The 25,209-nt window shown below is 31.8% G+C and overlaps 2 protein-coding genes across 2 annotated transcripts; both read right to left on the bottom strand.

The window, feature by feature from the left end:
* Positions 1-1,702: 1,702 nt before the first annotated feature.
* Positions 1,703-5,819, bottom strand: LOC127123815 (serine/threonine protein phosphatase 2A 57 kDa regulatory subunit B' theta isoform). Its single transcript, XM_051053993.1, has 3 exons — positions 5,447-5,819; positions 3,004-4,288; positions 1,703-2,553 (listed from the first exon to the last, which is right to left on the bottom strand). The coding sequence occupies exons 2-3, from the start codon at positions 4,195-4,197 to the stop codon at positions 2,167-2,169; spliced, it is 1,581 nt and encodes a 526-aa protein (XP_050909950.1). The 5' UTR covers positions 4,198-4,288; positions 5,447-5,819; the 3' UTR covers positions 1,703-2,166.
* Positions 5,820-16,973: 11,154 nt separating this feature from the next.
* On the bottom strand, positions 16,974-23,618 carry LOC127123808 (AUGMIN subunit 6). The gene is made up of 13 exons (XM_051053989.1): positions 23,255-23,618; positions 23,102-23,158; positions 22,901-22,995; positions 22,324-22,474; positions 21,537-21,662; positions 21,255-21,411; positions 21,100-21,160; positions 20,745-21,012; positions 19,520-19,645; positions 18,635-18,799; positions 18,286-18,529; positions 17,419-17,868; positions 16,974-17,298 (listed from the first exon to the last, which is right to left on the bottom strand). The coding sequence occupies exons 1-13, from the start codon at positions 23,468-23,470 to the stop codon at positions 17,258-17,260; spliced, it is 2,157 nt and encodes a 718-aa protein (XP_050909946.1). The 5' UTR covers positions 23,471-23,618; the 3' UTR covers positions 16,974-17,257.
* Positions 23,619-25,209: the final 1,591 nt, after the last annotated feature.

Raw genomic sequence — 25,209 nt, 5'->3', positions numbered from 1 at the left:
ATGTACAAGCTTAAGTATGTGGTTTATCGATCTTCAGGAATCATCATGAAATTAATTATGAATTGTTGTTTTTATATTCTTACTCAACATATTCTAAGAAGGATGTTCACCAAATTATAAAGGTATTGGCTCGTAGATGAGTTAGTCGCTACTTATGTAACGCCTTTTAATAGTCAAAATCTTGTCAAGTGAAAAATCTTACATAAATTTGGTGTTATTCTTCCTAAGAAAAGGAAAACATAAAATATAATTTTGAGAAAAAATTACTTTCCTGATATCATAGATGAAGGTGAGTCTTTAGTTGAACGTCTTACATGTACGACTCTCTCTACTGCTGAAACGTTTTAAGCAGCAGTCGCACCTTTACTCTCTTTTCTTGATGATACAACTTTTTTTTACACAACTTATGATGCTACAATTATTGTTTCCCTCACGATAAAGATAGAGAAAATAACTATAATGTTGATTGTGAATGATGGTTAGAATGATTCACCTCCTCAACCTTTTAAGAAGAAGAAGAACCCATATCTCCAAAATTTGAAAACAAAGAAACTACTTCTCTACCCTCTAAACCTTAACCCTAACTTATCATCTAACTTAGTTGTCTCCCTAACTGGTCATCAAATCTTACACCTACACCTCCACCATGCTTCATTCATCATAACAACTTGATCTACCTCTATCTTCCATGGCATCCCAAAACCTTAGCCACTATTGAACCAACCTAATTGGACTTATCTCAACCACCTGATTCGGAATTCGTAGTTTGAATTCATTTGATATTGGTTAACAATGGAACCTACTCAAGCTCTAGGTAGTTGAATTGCTTAAAGTCAATAGAGAAGCTGAGGAAAATATCAAGATCACTATTGATCCTCTCTTCAAATGGATAGGCCTCATGCTAAAGAAGTAAAAACCTCTCAACTTAAGTTATGAGTTAAGACAACTTAGTCCAACTGGTGCTCAAAAGATCAATTTGAACCTATGGTTTTAGATGTTCCTGATTCAGATTCAGAATCAAAAGATCAATTTGAACCTATGGTTTTAGATGTTCCTGATTCAGATTCAGAAGAAGTGACTATGATCACATAGCCTAACGTTCATAAAAGCTCTTATTTTCTCTACTATGCATGGTCTTATGGATGCAAGTAAAGAATTATGCATGTAACAAACTTTAAACAATAAAATTGTTGTTTCACATTATAGTATTAAAATAAGTAAAGATCATTGTTCTTTAAGCCGATCTTGATTGAACGAGCACTAAAGATTTAAAAGTACAATAAGATAAGAAACATGCTCAATGTAATAAGTGAGAATACTTTGAATTAAGAGAGAAAGTTAAAATTTATATGTTATCTGCAAGCCTGCAGTCTGATCATACATCGGATTGTTCTTGCGCTGAAGAGTCGTCAACGTCGAAACAATTGTTCTTGCGCTGAAGAGTCGTCAACGTCGAAACAAATTAACCGACACCATTTTCACAATTTCTTGCAAATTTTCCACTATGCTTGGAGCATGTGAACAAGTTTCTGGACTTTCTTTATTGATATGATATAGTTATGATATTGGTCCCATTATAGTTGTCTTTAGACCAAAACAAAAATCTGAAGGCGCAAAAAATATATTTAAACCATATATTTATAACTTTTGAGATTTAGAAAGAATAGAAAGATTCATTGAATTCTTTATCACGAATAGCAAGTAACAAATAAGTTGCTTTCAAAATATATATATAAAACAACAACGATTCATTACAAGATAACTCCTAATTATCATCTTTCCTTGAACAACCAACTCAACTACACAACAAAACCAAAATTAACACTACAAACTTGAAACACAAAATGGAACATGTTTTCATCAAAGTGAAGTATGAAAGCGTGGATTAAACGTGGAACTCGGGCCATTTTGTGATTCTTTGTAGCATCAAATTCTATGAAACACGAACACAGACACTCTGACATGTTAACATCGGTAACAATTTAAGAAAATGGAATAATTGAATATTACCGGATGTGTTTGTGTCGTGTCAGTACTTCATAGATCAAACTTCAAAGACCCGCTACATAAAGCAAATTCCAAAACAATTTTGAATATATACATTCAATGCTTGTAAAACCAATTTGGAGTACTTTTGTATTTTCATGATTTTCCACCCTTCATATATCATTCCAATTGAGTCCTACTTGCCTTACCGGGAGTTGCGTAACGGGACGCAGCTTTCGGAGAAACCAAAACCGGTTCATTGGTTGGAGCTTTCATGCCTCCCATTTCTTCCAATCGCTTCCATCTGGCTTCACATTTTGACTTCACATCATTCTCTTGCGCTTCATCTTCTCGGAATTTGATCATGCATTCTTCGTAGAATGCAGGATCAAAGTCCGAGAAGATCTTGCTGACGTTTATTGTCAAGCTTCGGACGGCTTGGTTCCAGTGGTTCCGTGCATTTTGCTCCAAAGCAGGTAAGACTATGGGAAGTATGACTTTGTTGTTCTGTTTGATCAAGTTCTGAATGTGATCACTGTTCCATAAGAACAATGCCCTCTCTGCTACCTGTAAATTCAGACGCAATCAAATCATGTGATAAAGTTCGGTTATTCAGGTATCAGCGTTGTCAATTGGCTGATATAGCCGTGTTTGTGGTGCTATAGCATAGCCGACTTTAACAAACCGCTTTTGTTCACCGAATATGCGATTTAGTACTTAGTATTGCAAATAGCAGTTATAGTAACACTATAGCAAGGTAGCATAGCGGAATTTGAACATACTACTATTTTGTGCTATCCCGCAAATGACAATCCCTGTAACACCGACACCTCTGAAAAGAGGTGAGTCTACGTCTGTGTCAGAAACCGACACTGACACTTGTGAATACGTTTAATTAATTTATTTTTTCAAATTATTACCGGTGTCAACGCGTCAGTGTCGTGTTTCTAGTTGTAAATGCATCACGGAGAAACTAAAGAATGTGCAAGCTGATGAAAACTACTAGATTTACCGAACCTGGAAATGTGAACTGCTCAAGCAACGTCTTATTTGGCGAAACAAGAGTACCATACATTTCTGAAACTCTGCAGGTTGTGTTGCATCCAAGACTTCTTCCAGCTCTCCTAAGAACATAACCTCCTTAGAACTATTTGTTATCGGCCAGTATTTCAATAATCCGCGTATAACGGTATCGGCAAGCTTGCAGTCTTTTTCTACAAACTGTGTGATGCAGTAAGATAACTGCTGGTGATACATCGGTATGCATTTCGGTTTATGAAGAGGAATAAGAGCTCGAAGAAGAAACAGCTTGTGCTCTTCTTTCAACGGAAGAGCGAATCCGTTGATTATACTTCCCAAAATTTCCAACAGTTCTGCAATACCGTTGTGTTTCTCGGTTTCAAAAATGAAACGGTAGAATATATTGTTGATTGCTTTTCTGATGAACGGTCGATGAACCATAAATTTCCCGTATATTCGATGAAGAACCGTCTTCAAGTAATCGCGCTCTCTGGGATCCTCTGAATCAAAAAGGTCTAACAATCTGAGAACAAATGAATGATCAACATATCTTTTCGCTAACTTTGCATCGGTCTCGGGCGACGTGACAAACCTAAGAAGAAGTTCGTACACAATTTGCAAGTAAGGCCATGCAGGGTCCATCGAAGGCTCTTCCTCGTCCATATCAAAGGCTTCAAGAATCTTGTTCTCGCGCGGCGGAGTAGTCAACGTCCGGAACAAATTTACCGACACCGTTTTAACGATTTCTTGCATCATAACATCCGTAAACTTGCTGTTAGCTGAAGTAACATAATCCACAAGTTCAACTAGCATCTGTCGCTTAATCTCCTTTTCTCTAACGTTCTTCGAAGGGTCGGTATAGTCAAATACAACGCAGCACATTTGCAACTTTCTTATAAACAAATTCGGCTTCTCTGAATTCTGAACATCACGAAAACTCGGCAAGGCTTCATAAGAAGCCAATAAACTACCATTCAGATTCAGTTTCGAGTTCACTGCTTGTACAAGCACGTCGCCGTGATTTAGTCCAACGCTCGAATTGGAATCAACACCTGAAACCGTTGAGTTTCCATAACTACTTCTCATACTGTTTGAGGCTGTCGAAGAAGAAGTTGATGTTCCACCTCCTTCATTATTTTCCACCGTTTTCGATACTTTCTTAGGGAGCTTATTTAATAACTGCTTGATCATACCGCAAATCTCTTCGACAAGAAAAAAGTTAAAACGCGTTCCTTAGTCCTTATTGATGCTCCTTCAAATCAAACAAAGCAGCAACCTCAATCTGCAATATGCCAATGAAATGCACAAAACTGAATCCCTTATACAGAAACAACACTTTTATCATAAGACTCCATGAGTTTTAATTAAGCATGTGTTTGGTTATGCGGTGAAGGAAATTGATTTTGAATGAATTAATTCTGTAAAATTGATTCTGGTTAAAAGTTAGTTGAACGTAAAGTTATTTTATGTTTAGAAAAATTGCCACATAAGTGAGTTGAATAATAGATTTCAGTGTAAAAATCACATTTATACTCAAAAGCTACAAATCATATCTTCAAGTAGAATCAATTGTGAAAAGCATAATCAATTCTACTTGAAAGTAGTCAAACATGTTAAAATCAATTCTAGATGTCTAGAATCAATTTTGGATGCTCCAAACGTAAAAACAACATACATGTTTGGTTCTAGTGAAAAAAATTGATTTTGAGTGAATTGATTCCAGTTCAAAGTGAGTTAAATGTTTAGTGATTTATGTTTGGATAATTTTATGCAAAATTAAGTTGAACATTAAATTTTAATTTCAATGTAAAATTAACATTTAAACTCAAAAGCTACAAATTCGAACTTCAAGTCCAATCAATTCTGGAGGCTGATTCAATACTACTTTAGAAGAATCAAACACCTCAAAATCATTTCAAAATCAATTCTACACCTCTAGCACTGCTTTTGAATTTCCAAAAGCTACAAATCCTAGTTTTAAGTAGGATCAATTCTGGAATCAATTCTACTCAGAGAAGCCACAAACATTTTAAAATCAATTCTTCAAGTCCAAAATCAATTCTTGGTGCTCCAAACCAAACGTGAAACCAAATATAAGCTAAATTCATCAGCATAATATTCTAATTGAAGGAAGCCACATGATTCATAGAAAAATTCCTCATCAACATTCATAGTACTTCCTTTTTGTAACAAATCTAAAACACAATCACTACAAAGTTCAAAATTACACCAAACCCCAAACACACAAAAACAACACAATACCAAACATTCTTAACAAAACAAACATAAACATCAAACTCAAACATAGAATCAAAAGCTACCTTGTTGATTGAAACCAACTAACCAATTTCAAAAACTGTGTGAAACTGAAACCACAAAGACCCAGAAACTTTGACTTGTATATTCAACTAGAGTGAGCAAAAGGGTAAAAGAAAGTTACCTGCTTTTCCTTTTTCATATTGCTTCTTGATTATGATTATTTGCAAGAAAATCATTAAAAAAATAGATGGATCAGACAAAAACAGGATCTGGGTCTGATCCAGAAAGACACCCAGATGAAATTTAACCTTAAAAGTTTTTTGGGACAACGAAATACGATGATGGAACAACCTTAACAACCGAATTTTAGGAAGAAAAAAAATGGGTGCAAAGAAGTAAGGGAAAAGATTTAATTTTTATTTAAAATATTTTTGAGTTATTACAAAGTAAAAGAATTTTTGAGAATGAAGGAAGCTGGTCTTCCAGGAAAGAGAAAATTCTACAACATTTTTTTTTTGGAGAGAGAGAATAAAGTGAGATGGAAAAAGCATTCTCTCTCTTCTCTTGGGCTGAACTTTAACTACTTTTAATTTTTTTATTTTTTTTATAGAAGTTGTAGTTTTTAATTTTTACCAATTCATTTGTATTTTTGTTTAGTTTAAATGTATTTTTATCTCCTACAAATGTTATAATGATATGATTAGGATAAAAATAATTTTAACGAAGTTGACTAAGATAAAAAAGAAAAAATATATATTAATCAAATGTATAATATTGTTTAACACTATTATAAATGATTATTAATTACCGCGTGTTTATTCTTATCACAAAGCTTAAGATATTTGAGAGCAAGTTGAAGGAGTGGAACATGTTTGTCTTTGGTAATGTCCATTATAAAATCAAGACAATTGAGGAGTATCCGATTGCAATCCAGGCTCGGGCTCAGCTTATTTATTGGTGATGATGATCTCAAAAAGAATCTGAGTTGGAGGCTCATAGAAAGCGTGATGTGGCCTTGCAAAGTCAGGAGTGGTTTTGGCAGCAGAGTGATAGAACAAATATGCATTTGGAAGGAAATAGAAATACAAAACTCTTCCATAGGCTAGCTAAAATAAATAAAAACACTACCAAAAGTATCTCTTCCTTGAGGATTAGGGATAGAGTGACAACTGACAAGCAATAGATTGCTAATTACATAGTTCAACATTTCTTTAATCTTTTTTTTTAATTTTCCTCTTTTTTTAGGATATGGACCTGGTTGATGAGGTGGTTTCTAAGCTTATTGATGAATGAACAAATAATTTGCTTTATATGATTCCCTCCACTCAAGAAATTAGGGCAGGGTCTCAATAGGAAAAGTGTTTATAGGTCTGATGGCTTTGCCCCTTACTTTTTCCAAACATTTTGGGATATAATCCACCATGATGTTGAGCATGTTGTCATAGAATTTTGCACAACTAGTTGGTTTCTACCAAACTTTAATATTACTACTTTGATTCTCATCCCAAAGGAAAACATTGCAGGCACCATTGACCATTATAAGCCAATTGGTGTGGTCAATGTCAAGTTTAAGGTTATTCCCAAGATCTTGGCTGGAAAACTTTCTCTCATTCTTCCCAACATCATTTCTAGGGAGCAAAAAGGGTTCATCGATGGCAGAAATATAAATGATTGTAATGCCATGGCTTATGAGGTTGTCAACGTGTTACATAGAAATGCTTTTGATGGTAACATTGCTTTGAAGATTGACATAACCAAAGCCTTTGACACAATTGAGTGGTTTTTTCTCATCAAATTTCTTAAGTAATTTGGTTTTAAGGATACCTTTTGTAAGTGGTTAGACTATCTTGCACTTTATTATCATGTTTATCTCCATAAATGGTTTTATGCATGGTTACTTTCATTGCAGAAGAGGAGTGAGACAAGGGGATTCTTTATTCCATCTTCTGTTTTGCATTACTCAAGATGTTCTGGGTAGAGGAATTTCAAAACTTGTGATTGAGGGACAACTCAAGCTCAAAAGTGGTCTTATGTATGCTACCATGCCATCCTATTTCTTTTATGATGATGACCAGATAGTCTACTGAAATGAAAGTCATACTAATCTTGTAGTTCTAAAGAATTTATTCAAAATGTATGCTTTATGCTCAGACCAACTATTTAATGTTACCAAATCAACTATCTATATAGGTTATATACCCAATGTCAAGCTCCATAGTGTTGCAAACTTGATTGGTTTCAACATTGGCAGTTTGCCTTTTTGGTACCTTGGAATCCTAATTTTCAAAGGCAAGCCAATAGCAAGTTACTTACAACCCATATTTTATCAAATTAAAATCAAAATTGCTAATTGGAAGTCATCCCTCTTATCTTTTGCTAGTAGAACTCAATTGGTGAAAGTTGTGGTTCAAAGTATGCTCACTTATTCCATTTTTATATATGTTATGCAATTGTAACAACCCATATAATATATATCTAGAATAATATCATACAAGTGTTAAATTTTGGTACTGTCACAACATAAGCGCCTAATGGCATCATTATATAAACATGTCATGACAAAAACATCAATGACACATGTTATACAATAGTGTCTAAATAATAAAAATCTAAGAATTATGTACAATATCTTTATTGTACACAACTCCACAGCGAAAGATCACGATAATCATCACCCCTTGAAACATTAGTAGATAGCTCCTCATGAATTAAACCTGCAAGGTATACCTGAAAATAACAATGATAATGGGATGAGATAACAATCTCAGTGAGTTCTCCTATCCTATGGGTCCACTTGGCTCTACGGGGTTGCTACCTGATTCTAACTCAAGTATTCACCTTATGTTACTTGTGTATCACTCACACAATGTAATTAGGACTTAAGCAACTAAGGGATATTCGCAATGTATGGAAACATGTCACTTGAGTGCATCCATTCAACAAATCACTATTCGGATTCATGCAACATCGATCCCCAACCGGACCTACATCTAGGCCAAGGCTTGGTTCACGCATGCCCGTATGATTCGACTTTCACGGTGGATGTCAGGTTCCCCTATGGGACTCGAACCCATTTTTAAGAAACATAACTCGTATGGGACTCAAACCCACTTTGAGTATCTTTCACCGTATGGGACTCTAACCCACTTAGGTGTCCACCTTTCCCCCATGTCCGTCATAGTTGGGACTCAAACCCAATTGAGGCACGAATCATTGGTGCCACATCCCTACTTACTGCTTTACATAAGCCTCTAAATGGTATGTGCACAATCACAAATAATTCTGAATACGTGATTAGTTATCAACAACAAATAGGACTTTCAGAGCAAGGCTCCTCACCAAATATGACTTTTGGAACAAATGTTCCCCCCCAAATATCAAACAAATTCGCATGGTATTCATTGAATACTAAGTGATCATATCCACCCATCGAAAAAGTATTTCACATGTTCCATACAATGCACATTGGTTCAAAATCAAATGAATATGTGTTCGCGATACACACCTAGGTACCATTGCGTCCAAGAATCACAACCTAAGTCATTTTTCATAACCTAGATTATCTTTCTAAGTCATTCACCTAGTTATACTCATAGGTTTCCTCACTCATCATTATGGGATTTTAATGATATTATGCATACACAATGAATACAATAATAATTCACAATATAATTCATATCACACATAGAGCACAAATGATAATACAATGTGATACAAAACCATAAGCAAAGCAATCACATAATTCGCATCAATCTATCTTATTCCACTTCCACGTCATGTGGTAAATGTTCGTCCAATTATATTATGGTGTAAAATAACTAGACTAAAATAGAAGACATAATGGAATAACTCATAGAGACTTCTCTCTATATCATATTCCTTTGTGTTATTTTCCTAACACATCCATTTTTGTATCAATTGGAGTTCCCGTTCCCGTTTTATGATGGAAACAGGGAAACAACTCAAAAACATACATAACTATGTAATACCAACAACCAAGTTATAATTTACTTATAAACATTATTTTATCTCACCAAGCAATAGAGCATTGAACTAGCTTCCCAACGCATTGATTGGGCCTCATTCTGAGATACGAAACTCATTTTAGAGTGAAAATAGGGGAACCAATCGATTGATGTCATGGCCCAATTGATTGGATCAAAACTCTGCCACGATTTTTCACTAAAATGGAAGGGACCAATCAATTGGTCCATGGTGTCAATCGATTGACACCTGAAACTTTTCCAAAAAAACACATTTCTAAACATGTCTTCTTCCATCCTTTACTATTCTAATCTATGCCAAAACATACGCCATCATGAATTCATGTGATTAACCTCCATAACTTCAACAACAAAACATATAAGCATCAAGCAATCAAAGACAATAATTTCAACAACAACAACATGGTACCAACACATAGCATCAACGAGAAGTATGAACAACAACAATTTCATCATAGATTCACACAAATCCTAACTTCCAAAACATATATTCTTCCCCCCAGAGGCTAATTCCTATCTAGAACTCATCTTGGAGAAGAAAAAGATGAAGTTTGGTGAAGAATGTGAGATGAAATCATGATGTTTATGATGATGATGGCTTTCATGGCTATCTTCTTCTTCTTCTTCCATTCCTTTTCCTTTTCTCCCTTCTCTTTTCTTCTTTCTTTCTTTACTAATAACTCTTTCTTTTCATTTCTCTTCTTATTCTTATCCTTTCTTTTTTCTTTCTTCTTATCCACTACACATATTTAATATATATATATATATATATATATATATATATATATATATATATATATATATATATATATATATATATATATATATATATATATATATATATATATATATATATATATATATATATATATATATATATATATATATATATTAAGTAGTGATACAAAATATCTCAATTGATATTTTGTCTTCAAGTACCAATTGACCAACTATTAATGTTACCAAAATATCCCTTCTTATACTAATTAATAATAGTCCTTATCTTTTAATAAAGATTATTCTCTTCAGAGTCCACTGGTTACTCTATTGGTCCCAACTGATAACACTTAGAGCACATAGGAGCTCAAATTGTTACAACTGATAATAGATAGAGTACATAGGAACTCAGTTGGTCTCAACTGACAACCAATTGAGCATTTAAGGGAATATGGGGTATTACACTCTCCCCCCCTTAAATTGAAATTCGCCCCCGAATTTCTTCCAGCCCATAAATAAACACTTCTTGTACCACCGTCCTATGTCAACACTTGACTTTGGTTCAGTTAAATTCTCTGACATACTCTAATCTTCAAACTTGTCTTTGCTAACAAATTTCCTTCTTTCATGAACTCTTGAAACTTCTTGATTTCAACCATAATCTTATTATGATATTGGATTAACTTCTAACCTTATTCCCACTTAATTTATCGGATATACCATTCGGAATCCCTTGGTCACTTTCCATCCGGAATCTACAACTCTGTTTCTCGTATTGAGTCACACAAAATATACCCACGACATCTTATTTTTATTTGGGTAATCAACCCTCTTCAAATCTTCATGAGATAATTTACTGATTCCTCGACTACACGCAATCAAATAGCCATTTTTTACTAAAGAAATCATACATCTTCTTGGACATCAATGTCAACACCCTATTGAGTCATTAAAAGCATTTCTTTTTATCTTCATCAAACTCAGCTTAGTTGTCATTCTCCTCCCAGTTTGGACATTCACTCTAATAGTTACCCAATTTATGATATTTGTGTCACTCAATATACTTTTTATTTTGCGTATCTCTTCCATAACCATAAGAGGCACGACCACTGCCATGACCAGAACCACGCCCAAAACTCATCATCTTGAGCGCATGATCTTCTTCTTTTGTGACCTTGCATGTGTTGTTCATGAACCAACAACTACTTTATGGTTCATCAATTAATAGAGTGGTAGAATCATTTGATTTTTCAATCGATCACACAACATAATAGAACCTAAGTGTCATTAACCTAAGAATATTTTCAACAATCAAGATTTGATCCATCTTCTCCCCCTAAGCCTTCATATGATTTGTGAGTAAGCAAAGTACTAATTAATTGATTCACCTTTTTGCATTGCAAAATCCTCAAATATGTGCTGTAATGATTACAATTAAGTGTGCTTGGCCTTCGTTGAACCTTGATATTTCTTGTTCATCGAGTCCCAAATATTTTTGATTGTGACACAAACAAGATAAATCCCCATTATTAAACGAGTGATTGCTTGAAATAAGTAATTTTTCCTTTGAAATCTTTGAGTTTTTTGTTGTTCCATGGTTGCATCATCTCTTATAACAACAACTCTGTTTTTGAAAATACCCTATTAGGGTCGTCTTTGAGGGTGTGGAAGGCGGCTTACAACACATAGCCTCACATTTACGGTTAATTTACGGTTAAATAGAGTCTTTTAAAAAAATGCACGGCTCATATGAAGCTAACATTAACTTCTTACACATGGTCTCTCAAAAGTTTGAGATGACTCTACTTATTACTCTTTGGATCAGAGAAAATTTTCCATCAAAATTGCCCAATGATCATATGTAATTGTTATTCGCCTTGAGTGAAGCAGTAAGAGTAATGAACTAAAATAAAATTTTGATAAAGAAAGGTAAGGAACTAAAGTTAGTTGAAACTAACTTCTACACGAAAAATAAAAACTTAGAGTATCTATGGATGAGATAATTGAAAAAGTTAAAGGAATTTAAAGTTCTAAGTAGTTCAAATGGTTTAATTTTATTTCATTCATTTTTATTTTTTTTGCTTGAATAGAGTATTAAGATAAATCATTATGTATTATTATCGTCACTTTTATAAATTTTAAAGTTTTAAAACCAAATTTTAAAATTTCAAAATTGAAGACCAATTTGCAATTTTTAAAATTTTAAGGGACCAATTTTAAAATTTTTAAAATTATTAAGGACCAATTTTTGATTTTTGAAAAAATTTAAGAATTAAGTTTTAAATTTTATAAAATATGGGATCATTTTAAAAAATTTGAAAGAATAATAATATTTAATTTGATATTCACATTCTAATGAGTTCTAGAGGAATTCCAAAAAAAAAAATTGTTTTAAGTGTCATTTCAAATCATTAAATTTAATTCGAATAATATACTTATAAATTTCCATATTTTTACAAATTTTTTTAACTTTTATCCAAATTATTTTATTTTAAATTTCTTTAAAACATTAATTTGCTTCAATCCAAACCTCCTCACTTTTGTTTTGTTTAATTGAGACTAACTCAGGTTTGAGCTTGATACTTGTTTGTTTGGTGAAAACATCAACGTTTACTAGATGCTTTATATATGTCCAAATATACCAACATATTACATTGTAATGTCAATGTAATTCCTGACATGTTTTGCCCAAAATTCTTAACATGTTTTGCCCAAAATAATAACATTAGTGTGTGTTTGCCTAGTGACAAAATTTAATATTGAATTAATTTATTATGATTTTGAATTAATTTGTTATGTTAACAAATATATTTAAATGTAGAATAATTAATGTTTATATATATATATATATATATATATATATATATATATATATATATATATATATATATATATATATATATATATATATATATATATATATATTTAAAATTTAATTGAACATTAAGCTTCAATGTAAATATCACAGTAAATTCTAACTTCAAGTTAGAATCAATTTTAAAGATAAAATTAGAGTCTCTTTGTTTCAACTTTTAAGAAGGTAATTTTATAGTATTAAATTTTTTTTTGAAAAGAATTTAACAAAAAAAATTGAAAAAAAATTTTAAAAAAAAATATTTTAAATATTTATTCTTAAAATATTATTTAGATATATTTTTTCATTTTATTATATTTTTTTATATAAATTTTTTAAAATATCACTTCAATTTAAAATTATTTCAAATAACTTTTTATAAAAATTATTTTTGAGATATATATTTTTAATAAAACTATAAGTTTATTATGTTTTAATCTTCAATATATATAAATTATATAATAACAAAATTAATTTTTTAATTTATAAAAAACAAAACTAATTATTTTTATATTTTAAAATACATTTTTAAAAATATTATTAAAAAAAATCATTTTTGAAAACTAAAACAAACGGACCATAATTGTGCTCTAACAATTTTAGTCAAGTTTGCAAATTTAATTCTCAAACTTGTAAAAGACAAATTAGTCCCTATTAAAAAGTGAATAAACTAAAGGTCTTTAATTTTTTATAAATAATTTATCTCTTCATAAATTTGAATTTTTTAGGCTAATTAATCCAACCTCAATAATTTCAAACAAAAATTATGATTTGCTTGCTCCATTACATCAACAATCGGTTTGGCAACATACATTAGTGGGCAGCTCGTTTGTGGTCCCCATATTTGTAGCTATGATATAGATAAAATAAAAATCTTGACTTTCAAAATCTTACTCAAATTTCAAGAGAAGTGATTGGTTTAAGATTTGTTTTGGATAATAACATATTTAATGGTAGTGACATTTTACTTCTATTTGTAAATTACTACTACTACTCTTAAATGAAACATTTTATATAGACATGTTAAAATCAATCCGTGATTTTTTTTTTTAAATAACCATGTTTTTCAAAAATAATACGAAAATAACCAACTTTTCAAAAAAATTTCCAAAATAACCATGTTTCCCCAAAAATATAAGAGGAGGCGCCAGATGCATTGGCGCACATGCATTGGGCCTTATGAAGAGGCGCCAATGCTTGTGGCGCCTGCATGGCCCTCCAAAGGGAGACGCCAATGCTTGTGGCGCCTGCATGGCCCTCCAAAGGGAGGCGCCAATACAGCTGGCGCCTGCATGGCCCTCCAAAGGGAGCCTGCATGGCATGTGTGTTTTGAAAATAAAATTTATTTTTGCAACAAACAAGAATCGAACACACAACCTTTGGATAAATAGTAAAAGACATTACCATTGCACCACAGATCCTTCACGTTAATTTGTTTCATCATATATTTAATGAGTATTGTTCAATTGTATTTTTTAAATTGTATTAAAATAAAACACAAAATAATTTTATTAATAAAACACAAACTATATATATATATATAAAACTATATAAAACTATATATATATTTATAAAACTATATATATATATATATATAAAACTATATATAAAACTATATAAAACTATATATAAAACTATATATATATATATATATATATATATATAACTATATATATATATATATATATATATATATATATATATATATATAACTATATATATATATATATATATATATATATATATATATATATATATATATATATATATATATAAAACTATATATATATATATATATTAAATATTTAAGTATTATTTTATATAACTTAACATGTATTAATATATTATATTATTTATAAAAAGTAATATAATATTTAAAAATATATTATATTTAAAATAATATAATTTTTCAATTGTATTTTTCAATTATATTTAAAAATATTATGAAGTTTTTATATTAATTTTACACAAAAATTCAAATAAAACTTCATAATATTTATTATAAATACAATTGAAATATTAATACATGTTAATATATAATATAAAACACAAAATATATGATGAAACAATTGAACAATGGCTCATTAAATATAAAATAATATATTAATATATAATATTTTTAAAAATTAAAGAATAGAGATAAAATTTAATAAAATGAAAAAGAACAATATATTTTTTATATTAATACAAAATAATTGTTGCCTGCAGGCGCCAAAATATGTTACTCCTATTTTATAATGTATTCAAAATACATTATTAATATATAATGTAGTTTGTGTTTTATTAATAAAATTATTTTGTGTTTTATTTTAATACAATTTAAAAAATACAATTGAACAATGGCTCATTAAATATATAATGAAACAAATTAACATGAAGGGTCTGTGGTGCAGTGGTAATGTCTTTTAACTATTGATTCAAAGGTTCTGTGTTCGATTCTTGTTTGCTGCAGAAATAAATTTTATTTTCAAAACACACATGACATGCAGGCGCCAGCTGTATTGGCGCCTTCTCACACATGCCATGCAGGCGCCAGCTGTATTGGCGCCTCCCTTTGGAGGGCCATGCAGGCGCCACAAGCATTGGCGCCTCTTCATGAGGCCCAATGCATGTGCGCCAATGCATCTGGCGCCTCCTCTTATATTTTTGGGGAAACATGGTTATTTTGGAATTTTTTTTGAAAAGTTGGTTATTTTCGTATTATTTTTGAAAAACATGGTTATTTAAAAAAAAAAATCTCAATCCGTGACTCACTCGAATTAACTACTACTCCAATGTTAAAAATTGAATAAATAATTAAAGACAAATAGACTGGGAGGCATTATTCATGTACTTATTTTTGTTTTATTTATTTAGTTTTGGGATAATAAAGGGATTCAGAGAAGGTTTTTAATTGCTTCATATAATTCAACTATATACGGAATATTCCTTTTCTCACTAAAATCTACATAAATCAAATATTGTAATGTCTTCATGAGGCCCAATGCATGTGCGCCAATGCATCTGGCGCCTCCTCTTATATTTTTGGGGAAACATGGTTATTTTGGAATTTTTTTTGAAAAGTTGGTTATTTTCGTATTATTTTTGAAAAACATGGTTATTTAAAAAAAAAAATCTCAATCCGTGACTCACTCGAATTAACTACTACTCCAATGTTAAAAATTGAATAAATAATTAAAGACAAATAGACTGGGAGGCATTATTCATGTACTTATTTTTGTTTTATTTATTTAGTTTTGGGATAATAAAGGGATTCAGAGAAGGTTTTTAATTGCTTCATATAATTCAACTATATACGGAATATTCCTTTTCTCACTAAAATCTACATAAATCAAATATTGTAATGTCTTAATATAAACAATTTATTAACTAGAATTTTATTTAATAAAATTTTAAAAGCTTACTATGAAATAGACTAATAAATACCTTATAACTATCATGCCATTAATTAATAACTCTCAACCCATATCAACAAATTGTACAGAGCAATAAATAAACTAAAATAATAATAATACATCATATTTCAGTTGCCCCATGTCAACAATAGTTCCAAAACTGTAAAAATCATTTTTCATAAATAGAGACAATTAAAAATCATTTTCCATAAATAGAGACAATCTAGGATGAGTTTGTTTTAACTTAAAAAAATAGATTTTTTCTTTATATTTTTTAAAATGGATTTTATAAAAATATTTTTTTAAATATTATAAATTTTTTTAAATTTGTTTTTTATAAATTAAAACATTGAATTGTTCATTCTATAACATGAATTATAGAATATACATTAATGAAGATCAAAACATAGTCAAAATCACAATTTTTTCAAAAAATTGTATCTTAAAAATGATTTTTATGAAAAGCTATTTGAAATAACTTCAAAATTAAGTGATTTTTTAAAAATTTGATATCCAAAAAAAATTCCAATAAAATGATGAAATACCTAAAATAACATTTTAATAATAACTATTCAAACCAAATTTTCATTTGAAATTTTATGAAAAGTTTTTTTATAAATTTTTTTATACTAAAATATATAACACTATAAAAATCATTTTTAAAAAAAGCCAAAACAAACGGCCCTTAATCTCAATTTTTAGTTATGCTATATGATTATGCTAAACAAACAAATAATGTAATCATAAAATCAAAGAATCATATTCCACTAATCAGTCAATGTTTTGCACAAAGTACTGGAAATCACCATACCATATTTAGAAAAGAACAATGTATGTCACTGCACAATACAAGAAAATAAAGTGATTTTCATTTCTAATATACATATGCCAAGATACAAGATACAAGAGTGTCGTGTCATAAAACGTGAAGGGAGTGAAAATCCCAGCAAAAGAATACCAATCCACTGCATCAATCATGTCATTTCTTCAATCAAGTCTTTCAGAGGATGCCCAGAAAATCTTCAATGGTCTATCAATGCCGAGTCGGTCTCGGAGAGAGGGGCTGCAACAACAAAATTATGACTCATCAATTAACCAACAAAATTCCAGACTCATCATTGAGTGATTCGAATAACTAAAAGACAAACTCCTAAAACAAAAACAGGTTGAAAACTCAACATACCAAGCAAGTCTTCATAATGTTCAGAGTCCATTATCATAGGCGGGGACAAAACTTCTTGTGCATCTTCGAAGTCAAACATTGACCTTCGTGGATCGGATGTTTCATTTGACCCGGCATACGAGAGAAACCCGTTTACATTGTCATAATCAGAAAGCCCTTCCAAGTCATTCAACATATCTGGATATTCATCAAACGTGCTCTCCTGTCCATCTGATGCATGACTCTGAAGCATAGGATCATTCAGTGGAGATACAAATAACCTTTTGCTCCTCATTGCCTTATTTTCTGCATCCAAATGAGAAAAGCTACTCTCTGAAAGAGGGACAAAGACGTGCTCAGAATATCCGTCCGATTGGCTATCCAGAGATGACTCTAAATTGTATGACTGCAATGACAGTGCAGCTTCTCTTACCGACCTCTTCAAATTCTGGACAAAGAAACTATCACTACCTACAAAATAGAGCCATTATCAGAAACTTTGTTTCCAACATACAGACAATGAAATTTCCTGATAGAGCCATAAGTGTGTCAAAGATCAATAATCAATTCTCCTAAAACGCTGAGCACTTCTAAAACGCTGAGCTAAAATGAGTATAGTATGATTTGATATTCTTAACATACCCCCTCATGGCTCATGCAAGAGTTCTTTTAGCATAGAATGGACAGTGGACGAGCTCGCTTCACTTTGTGCTTGTTAGAATATAAGAAAATATTTTTTATATGTTAAGAGTACAACAGCAAGCATCAAGTCTTATCCCACTAAATGGGGTCAGCTATGATCACCACTTCAGGTTTCGTAGAGGACCAAAGGATGATATTTTATCCCCAACAAAATATTTTGGCAGAAATTATGAAAGCGTAGCGCACCTTCTGAACTTGCTACTTCGTTATTTGAAGGAGCATCCAAAGATTTACTAACAGAAAGGTTCTCCGCTTGACTGGTTTGAGAAGCATTACCATGCCGCCTTTGCACATTTCCAGCTTTCCCAGAAGATGGGGTCATGCTAAACAACTGAGGAAGTTTTAATGTGGAGGGACTAACAGAAACCTTGTCAAGCTGAACATTGGACATTCTTGAAGTCAACTCACTAACATCATCAGTACTACTTTCCTGAATAATATAATTTGATAATTGAAAAATATGGGTAAAATCAGGTCTCATATTGTGAAAGCGTCAAAGAAGCAATTGTTGTATCATAATAAAATAGTAGATTACCATCCTCCCACTGCTCTGTGCTTGGATAGGTGGTGTTGACTGGCTATGATGTCTGTTCAATAGATGTGGAGTTAGATTGGAGGTCAAGCAATTCACGGTTTCTGTACACTCTGATATAGACTTCTGAATTGTTGGGGCAACGTCTTTGAGTTGGTTAATAAGCACCTGCAAATTAAAATTTCAAGAATGTCAAATTCCTGGAGAGGAATCTTTGAGTATGAGAACAGTATTTACAAGCCAACTCTGTATAAGTCTATAAGATACTAAACCCCCCTAGTGTGAAGATGTGGCAAGTCTGCAAACACTTGGAAAACCCTCCTTTAAAAGCTAGATATTAAGGAGGACGAATCAAGGAACTTATTTGATAAGAACTTTTTCCGTAAGTGCTTAATTAAGTTGTTTACCCAATAATAAATATTATTATCTTCATATACAAGCAGCTGTTAACAAAGCATAAATAAAGTGTCTGTTTGCAACTTAAAAGAAGATACTGTCCACAAACACTGAGACAACGCATATAATGCAAAAAAAAAAAAAAAAAAAAATCAAACCCTCGGTCAAGGCATGCTTAAAAGATTTCTAAACAAAAATATTTATATACTCCCATAATTAGCAATCCAAAACAAAAGTGAGTTTCTATATCAATTGTAAATCTCTGCATATACAAGTTCCAAAAAGGTCGATTAACTAAATAGTGTTTAAAATCATTACGGACATTATTTCTCCCATAAAAAAAAAGCAGCAGGATCAATGAAGTGTGATAGAAGTTGCCTAAAAACGTTGTGAAAAAGCTCATGACAAATAGAAAATGAAGCTGCCTTTAGAAGCACTTCAACAAATGCCGACAGTAATTTGCACATTTTGAAACATGTTTTAATGCTTCACCTGGAAGCTAGCCAAATGTTGCTGATGCTCTGCAAGGGTTGCTGCTAAAGACTCGGCGTGGCCACTTGAACCGCCTTCCTGTGCACTGCGCAATATATCTGGACCCTCTCCATCATTTGCTTTTGCCTACAGACAGTTAAAAGCTTCAATATGTAATAAATAAGAGTGAACAGTGTAATCAATTTATTACCACTAGGCATTATGACTCACAACAGAGCACACTTGCATCAATAAATCAAATTGCCAAGTTTTGGCTCAACACAGATTGGATTGTCCCGCTATTCAAGATTTTGAACTATAAACAACAACCACTAATTATACAAATATTAAACAAACATAATAAAAATATTGGCACAAACATATTTATTAACCAGCCATCATATGTTGAAGCAGGAAAACTTTATAATGATTTTAGAGTTTCATAATTCTCCCAGGTCTTTCTTACAGAAATATAACTGTAACAAAAGTAGAATCCCAGCTGATAAGATAAAGATGAAAATATGCCCAAGGTATGACAAAAGTAAAGACATTTGACAAAGAATATAATAAAAGTTATTCCCTAAATAAAAGTCATTAGGTTAATACAAAACTTGTAGGATAGAAGTACAAATATAGGTCAAACATAGGTAATGATCAAAAGTAACTTCAACCAATCTCACACCACATAAAGTAGTTATCTTATTCGTAAACCACAATATATTGAAGCATCCAATATTCAAATGCTAACATTATGTCCAAGCATTAGGAGCTTGACTGACACTAATCTGATTTCACTTTTGGAAGTTGTTTGTTTTTTGTGCCATAGTTTAAGAAAAGTTCGAATGAGTTAATGACTTCAAAGTAAAAAACTAGTTGATGAAAAACTCACGCCACAACTCCAATTAATCGTTAAACAAGGTTTCCAAAATTAGATATAGCTACATTTGGCAAGGTGTGATACTTTAAGGATCATTTAGTTATCCAAGTGAATGCAATGTAAACTTCAAAAATCAAGCTCAATACTGAAACATTGGGGATTAACAGGGTGATTTTACTGATTCTCTAAGCACAGACCATCCCAAAATTATTATAGATACAGGGTCAGTTGTGGTTGCAAAGTTGGCAAACACAAATTTGATTCTGGCCTTATCATGCTTGACAGACCATATGCTATTCACCTCAACTTAAAAAATTATTGGGAAAAATAACAGAATAGTGTGGCAGGTAAAGATTATAAAGAGCACACCAGATGAAGTGATTGTCTATGGATGCGTTGCAAAGCATGTGTCCATCGCCGTACAACTTCTGCTATGTCAACAGTTTGGTGGACTCTCCCATTTCTGTCATCTACTGTTGTCAATGTCTCACTACTAAAATGAGATCCATCAATCGCCTCTTTGGTGTCCATTTGTACTGAGGACAAATCCCCAGACTCACCAGATAATATATCTGAATAAGGAGCCTGGGAACTCTGGTCCATGGCTGCAAGCAGAGATGATCCAGAGATTCGGTACCTGAAATTTATGTACAAAACTAAATGGTTAGGCAGAATATTTGATGACAGATATTGGAAAGGCAAGGAAAGTTGCACCCTACATTACCTATGTTCACGATGAGCTATCAAGTCTTCAATAGGGCCTGACGCAAGAACTTCGTGTTGACCTGTACATTAATATTGACAAAAATTAAATATCATTACTAGGCATTTACTCGACAAGTGCAGAGGGGGGCGCAAAATATAAAAGTTTGCATTTACTTTTACGAGCTACTAAAGAATCCCATAGGCGAGTAGCCTTCGAAACTAAATGGGAATTCTGACTCGAACTTGATACGAGATCATCCCATTGTTCTCCTTCCAATTTGACTTTATTCCTTAAGTCATGCAGCTTTTCCAGCTCTTGTTGCAAATAAGCCTGAATTCAGGTTTTACATTATAATCTCTTAAGAGAAAGATGCATAAGGAAATGTCTAGACTGGGAGAGGTAATACGAACTATATCTAAATAAACTTGGAAAATAGACTTCAGCTATTGATGCACCTCTTCAGCGCATAACCCACGAAACTCGGCAGTCATTTCATGAGCCAAATTAGACCACATCGCCTGCCGTTGCACAGCCATTTCTGCACTTTCTAAAAATTTCCTTCTTTCAAGGGCTATTCTTGCCTGTTAAAGACCAAAGACTCCACTAAGTTACTTAAGACAAAGTGGTGTATCAACCAAGAACATGAAAGGAAAAACAATAATAAAACATAATATAATCAAGTTATTAAACATTTTATAATCATGATGAGCAATGATTTAATGAATTGCAGACGAATTGGTCAGAAAAAACAAGGTATGAACCGTCTGATACTTTTGTACCACGTCAAAAGTCTTAGAAACAATTACTTCCTCCGTTTCATATTAAGTGTCTTGTTCTAAATATTTCTCTGTCTTAAATTATTTGTCATTTTAGAATTTCGAAAGAACATCAGTGTCATTTGTACAATAACATAGCATCCTTATTTATATGTATCTCAAGTTCTAAACTACTTTACATTAATTAGTCATTCCACCTAACCCCAATAACAAGGACATTTTAGTCAAAAAGGATTATTTTACTTTGGAAATGGATGCAATCAATAATTTTCTTATGACATGAAGGGAGTACACCAAGGAAACAACTGTCTTTTGTAAAACATCAGAGTTCAGACTAACATTTTTTTGACTCCACAGAGAACATGACAAGCTCCTCATAAGTGTATCTATTATCACAATGATGATACAAGAACATAACGAGAACCAATTCATTCTTTCTTAAAATGTTATGGATTATTACTAATACCTTTGTAACTGGAAGTAGAGTAGCTGCATGTGAGAATGCTACATCAGTCAATGGCGTAGGCAGTGGATTAGAAGCTATGTCTGAAGTAAATGTCCGTCGATGAACCTCTCTCAAGGCATGCAACGAAAGTTGCCACAAAAGTTCAACAAACCTACATTAATATGAACATTCAAATGATTTTAGAAATGTTTTCATAGGGAAAAGGTAAGTATTATGTAATAATGAGTGTGGTAAGGATATATGATAAATAAAGAGTGAGTTAGGATTAAGGCATGCAACGAAAGTTGCCACAAAATCTCAACAAACCTACATTAATATGAACATTCAAATGATTTCAGAAATGCTTTCATAGGGAAAAGGTAAGTATTATGTAATAATGAGTGCGGTAAGGATATATGATAAATAAAGAGTGAGTTAGGATTCTTAGTTGGCATGTTAGTTATGCCTTAGTAGTATAAATAGTGATGTTAGTGAATTGTATTATGTGAGAATATTGAAAAGAACAATCACAAAACACAAATACAAATCACAAATCAACTCAACCTTCTGCAATCAACAATTACATTCAAATACCAACCTAGGTCCACAACAAGTAGCAAGTGAAGAAACCCTCGAATTGCTTCTAGGAAGCGCTCCTTGTGACTCAAGCTCACTAATAATCCCTTGCACAACCTACCAAACACATTACACCACACCGTTCAAAATCATTCCACCAAATCCATTCAAATTCACAACAACAACAAAAATCCAAATAAAATACAAAATAATAAATCTATACCTTACGAAAATCACGTGATTGAGCGGAATCGAAAATCGGCCAAACTTTATCGAAATCCTGAAAGATCCACACAACAAAAGCAAGTTAAAGCAACAGATCAAAGAGAAACAACGAAAATGCATAAGAATCTTGAGAGAGAGAGTGAAAAAATACTTTTGAAGATTGAATTGGTCCTCGAAGAGAAGAGAGAATGAAATACAGAAGCTGTTCTCCTAATTTAGGGTTAGAATGGCGAAATGCTCCAACACGAGGAGTTGAATTCGATGTTCCGATTCCGATAACAGATGGATCCAAACCTAAAATCAGACAATTCGTATACATTGCACTTTCTAGTTCAATTTCTCGTTCTTTCTCTCTGTCCATCGTCATTACCTTCTTAAACGCACGTTTGTTCCGCCGTGGAAAATACTCAAACGCGCGATTAAGAAAAAGCTATAATTTGCTTTTCTTTTTTCTTCTTCTTCTCTTTCTGCGTTTTTCTTTCACTGTCTGTGTTTTTTTTGTTTTTTATTTTTATTTTTTTGAATATTTTATTTTTTTTCTTGGGGAAAATGGGTCCTTGTGTTGATTGTAAATTGCGAAACGATGTCGTATGGATGGTGTTTTTTGAATTTTTTGGAGGATAGTGGAAGGTTAACACTGTTTTGGGGGTAAAGTAGATTGCCGGTCGTTGCCGGCACGACTTGTTGTCGTTTTGCACAACAATTTTTTACTCTATCTTCTTCTACCTATATTTTATTTTATCAATATATATTTTACTTTGTAGTATCTTTCTTTTTCTTAAAGGAAATTTTATTATTGATTTACAGTAGAAATTCAATAATTCATTTTGTTGTGGAATTTTAAAGTTAGTTGAAAACCAATTTAAAACTTTTTATTACAATTTTTTTTCTTGCATAATGATGAAAACTAGAAAAACACCCGTGCTATTAATATATTATAAAATTTTGTAAAATATATTATATATTTGATTAATTAAATAAATATAAAATAATTAATTAATATAATTGAAATGAAATAATATCTATAATATAAAAAATTTATTAAATAATTAAATACTTACGACATTTATCATAAGTGTGATTTTGTTTTATATATGTGCATCTAATTATTAAAAGATTTAAATGCATTTTGGTCTCTTAATTTTGATGTTTAAATAATTAGTCTTATATTACAAAACATGTTATTTTGGTAATCTTGATGGCCTTTGAATTTTTGTAATCCCTTCCCCTTTTGCAGATGTGGTATTGATGATTGGAATAAAAAAATATTTTTTAATTAGGTGATAAGGATGACTAGGATACCTATTGATTAATATGTTTTTAAATGAATTAATATTTAATAAATTGAATTAATATGTTTCTAAACTAATTAATTAATTAAAACTTTTAAAATTAGAATCACTAAGTTTTAACCCATCCATTATAAGCAAGGTCCAATATACATATTACATTTTAAATTGTGTCTATTAGCTTTATAAACATTTCATTTATTTCTAACCAAAATAATGTGGGACTATTAGGTAAGCACTTGGTCCACCTCATTTCTCAATCAACATATTATATGCCCATAACTCCAATTTCCTGCTATCTTGTCAAGCTAGTGAATCTGAAACATTTCCATTGAGAAATGGTTGCAAGAATGAATCGGATTCTACGAGTTCAGCTGTTGGTCACGACATTGTTGGTGATAGAGCAGATAAAGATAGTTCAAAGTGGCAGTATAAAGGAAAGAGAAACTTAAGACATACAAGTAAAAACATAAAACAAGTCTATAGAAATTACGCGGTCATGGATGGAGAATCCAATGCTTATTTAACAAGAACAGGGAACTCGATGGATTCTGTCAAGGTGTCGGTCAGAAATAGAAAGTTGATTGGAACGACACATGTGTATCCAATGCTTCATACAATTGTAATTCTCAAATCAAGTCCAAGCCTATTGTTGAACGTCAAGAAGTATAAGGGTTTCGGGACCTAGGCATGCATATTAGGGGTACAACACCATAAGCAAAACAGTTGCTGAATGGATCTCTTGCACCTCAGAGATCACTTCCTTATCGCCAATCGCGTTTTACCATTAACTCGAGATATGAAATGACAGATTTTC

The sequence above is a fragment of the Lathyrus oleraceus genome, chromosome 1 (assembly GCF_024323335.1).
Source record: "Lathyrus oleraceus cultivar Zhongwan6 chromosome 1, CAAS_Psat_ZW6_1.0, whole genome shotgun sequence".
In the NCBI taxonomy this organism is placed as follows: domain Eukaryota; kingdom Viridiplantae; phylum Streptophyta; class Magnoliopsida; order Fabales; family Fabaceae; genus Lathyrus; species Lathyrus oleraceus.
This window is presented reverse-complemented; position numbering and strand designations above follow the sequence as displayed.

Coding starts and splice junctions, on each gene's coding strand:
- LOC127123815 (XM_051053993.1), bottom strand. CDS start 4,197: ATGATCAAGCAGTTATTAAATAAGCTCCCTAAGAAAGTATCGAAAACG. Junction 2,554..3,003: donor TGAGCAGTTCACATTTCCAG/GTTCGGTAAATC, acceptor CTGAATTTACAG/GTAGCAGAGAGGGCATTGTT.
- LOC127123808 (XM_051053989.1), bottom strand. CDS start 23,470: ATGACGATGGACAGAGAGAAAGAACGAGAAATTGAACTAGAAAGTGCA. Junction 21,663..22,323: donor CTCTACTTCCAGTTACAAAG/GTATTAGTAATA, acceptor GGTCTTTAACAG/GCAAGAATAGCCCTTGAAAG. Junction 17,299..17,418: donor ACATTATGAAGACTTGCTTG/GTATGTTGAGTT, acceptor TTGTTGTTGCAG/CCCCTCTCTCCGAGACCGAC.